Source organism: Protobothrops mucrosquamatus, unplaced genomic scaffold, assembly GCF_001527695.2.
Source record: "Protobothrops mucrosquamatus isolate PMUCROS unplaced genomic scaffold, P.Mucros_1.0 scaffold807, whole genome shotgun sequence".
Classification (NCBI taxonomy): domain Eukaryota; kingdom Metazoa; phylum Chordata; class Lepidosauria; order Squamata; family Viperidae; genus Protobothrops; species Protobothrops mucrosquamatus.
In genome coordinates, this window is record NW_015387072.1 from 351531 (window position 1) to 354429 (window position 2899).

At 40.6% G+C, this 2899-nt stretch overlaps 1 protein-coding gene across 1 annotated transcript in view; it reads left to right on the plus strand.

The window, feature by feature from the left end:
- The first annotated feature begins 1269 nt into the window (after positions 1–1269).
- MMP28 (matrix metallopeptidase 28) overlaps positions 1270–2899 on the plus strand; it is a 20885-nt gene continuing 19255 nt past the window's right edge. Inside the window, exon 1 of the mRNA XM_029284667.1 lies at positions 1270–1437. Coding sequence (XP_029140500.1) covers positions 1314–1437 — 124 coding nt within the window. The 5' untranslated portion in view covers positions 1270–1313. The remainder of the gene's footprint in view (positions 1438–2899) is intronic.

Below are 2899 nucleotides of genomic sequence, written 5' to 3' on the forward strand. Positions count from 1 at the left end.
AAACAGCATTTGAAGTGGTGTCATCATTCTGGGAGGCATGCAGTTACAAGTGGATATTCTTTGAGGTTGTGCCCAGTATTTAAAAGAGATTTGGGAGCTAACTACAATTTCTAAAACTGACCAAGAATATCCAGAATCAAAAGTGTGTAGATTTTGCATACACATTGAGTAGAAAGGTTGGATTTACAAAGAAATAATACAAGTAAGTATGCCAGGGGTTTGATTTTTTTTTTCATATAAAGCCTAGTGTCTTGCCCATTATTATTTATTTTGATTTTAGAAGTTTCTGGAGAAATATGGCTATTTTGAGTCTGTACACCAAGTGAGGGACCCAGAAGGATTCTCAGATGCCATAAAGTAAGTCTGTGACTCTCATCCTCTCCTTGCTGGTTTGAATTGAATTGGAGATACAACTTCCCAGCCTTCCATCTCTGTTTAATATCTAGTTGATCCCTAACTCCCATGCCTTCTTATGCAGTCTGTTGCTAGCTTAGAGCATGCAGCTGGCCAGCTTTTAATGACAATGGGTTCTGCCCAGTGATTTCCCTTGTATGGGCTTAGTTTCTTATGTAGAATGACCAATGCAGCAGTTTTGGCCCAGCTGGTAGATTCCTCAAATGCCAATGCTGCCATCTGGACTCAGGCCACCTTCCACTACTCTGTCTGGGTTGCTCTCTTTCTTAAATCTTTTATGTCCTTTCCCTGCTGCCAGCTTCAAGTTTTGTAGGGTTATAGTGGCAAATGCTTAAAAATGGCGTGGTGGCTTAGTGGTAAAGATGCTCACCTCCATTTGGAAGGTTGAGAGTTCAATCCAACATGGCGGCAGATATTTCTCTCCTATGGTGCAAAGAAAAAAATATCTGTTGTGAACTCTACTTAGGCATCAAGAAGTGTATTCAGTCAGTAAACGCTCAGTTCTACCCAGTCGTGACTCTACCCCTAATAGAGACTACAGGGTCACAAAAAGAGGAATTTATATTGGGAAATGCTTTTGTGTTTAAAAACCAAGACCTAAATCAGTGTTTCTCTTTTTGTTTTTTTACTTAAAAATTTATATAGCCACCCATCTTTTAACCAGTTCTGGGTGTCTCCCAATCAATTTGGCAACTTTAACATTGTGGACTTCAATTCTCAGAATTCCTCACCCAGCCATGAAATCTGCACATCTTCAAGTTGCTGAGGTTGAGAAATACTGGCTTAAACAAAGGAATATTGTGCAACTTCCATCCCACTTCCTTTACTTTTACAGGGAATTTCAATGGATTTCTCACCTGCCCCTCAGTGGCACCCTGGATGCCGTCACTCTCCATCGCATGAGTCTCCCTCGCTGTGGCGTCAATGATGCGGAGAGCCACACGGCGTGGAAGGAGCGCATGGATGCGGTCTTCTCAGGAGGGAAAGCCAGGAAGAGTCGCAGGAAACGGTACTTGCATCAGAGTAAGTCTGCTTGAATTTGGAAATACTGTATGTATCCTTCTTCTGCACCAGGTTGTAATTTCCAACCATTGTTTTAAGGTGGGAACTCACAACTCCAAGGTGGTGTCCAGCAGCCTAGTGGAGTTTCTGAGCATCTACTCTATGGCTAGTACAGATCTGGGCACAAGAGACCTTTGGAAACTCTCTACTCAATTTCTGGGAAGAATAATTGGATGGGTAATTTCTCCAAGGGAAGCTGACTTTCTCCGATGGTCTTTCAAGGAGAGGGCTCCTCCTTAGCAGCAATACTCCTGAAGAAGTCCTGTGGAAAGAGTTCCCTCCTGAGGTCTTCTCTTAATGTTCAGTGGAAATGTGGGACACCTGGGAGGGTTGCAGACCAAAGAAGAGTTGACTGTAGCAGTTGTAATAACAATAGCATTTAGACTTATATACTGCCCCAAAGTGCTTTACAGCATTCTATGGGCAGTTTATAATGTAGAAACATTGTTTGCATACTGCCCCCAACAATCTGGGTCCTTGTTTTACTGACCTCGGAAGGATGGAAGACTGAGTTAACCTTAAGCCCTGTCAGGATCGAACTCCAGGCTGTGGACAGAGTTTGCTTGCATATTGCACTTTAACCACTTGGCCACATCAGTGTAGAATGAAAGATTGTCATATGCGCATGCATACATAATACATACACAATAGAATTCTTGGCTACATCCTAATTAAGTGTGCCACCCACTAGAAATTTTTTTCTTTATAAAGCAAATGTTCTTTCATCAGACTGAATAAGAATGAATAGAGGAAAATACAATAGATGTTCTCTATCTGCACTTAGAAAAGCATGGAGGCCAATTTCCCAGATACCACCATAGTTCAGGAAGAAATTCAGCAAGAGACCTGGACACCTAGTCTTCCAAAGCACAGTCACCTAGAGAAAAGACTATTAGGAGGGATAATTAGGATAACTTCCAGTCTCTCTTTCCTTTTTATTTATTCACTAGCTGTACCCGGCCACGCGTTGCTATGGCTCAGTCTGGTAAAAGCGTGTGCTGCTTTTACGTCCAACAGATGGTGCTGTTTTTCAAAAAAAGCATGTTTTTACCTGTCACAGGTGTGACATCTATATAATATAGGTATATAAAAACACGCGCGTATTCGAATGCAACGTTGTGTCAAAATTTCAACGCAATCGGTGAAGAACTTTCGGAGATTTAAGAATTTGAACAAACTAACATTTACATTTTTATTTATATAGATTTATTCACTTATAAAATGTATATGACTGCCCATCTCATATCAAGTGACTCTGGGTGGCATACAGCAAAAAAAAAAAAGTATAAAAAAAATAAACATGTCAAACACAGTTATATTAAAAAAAGAAAAACCCGCACTCAAGAGATTTAATCAGCAAAAAATGTCTCCTTGCTGGAATCCTTCCAGAAAACTAAAAAAAAAAAAATAGTGCTGGCTCACT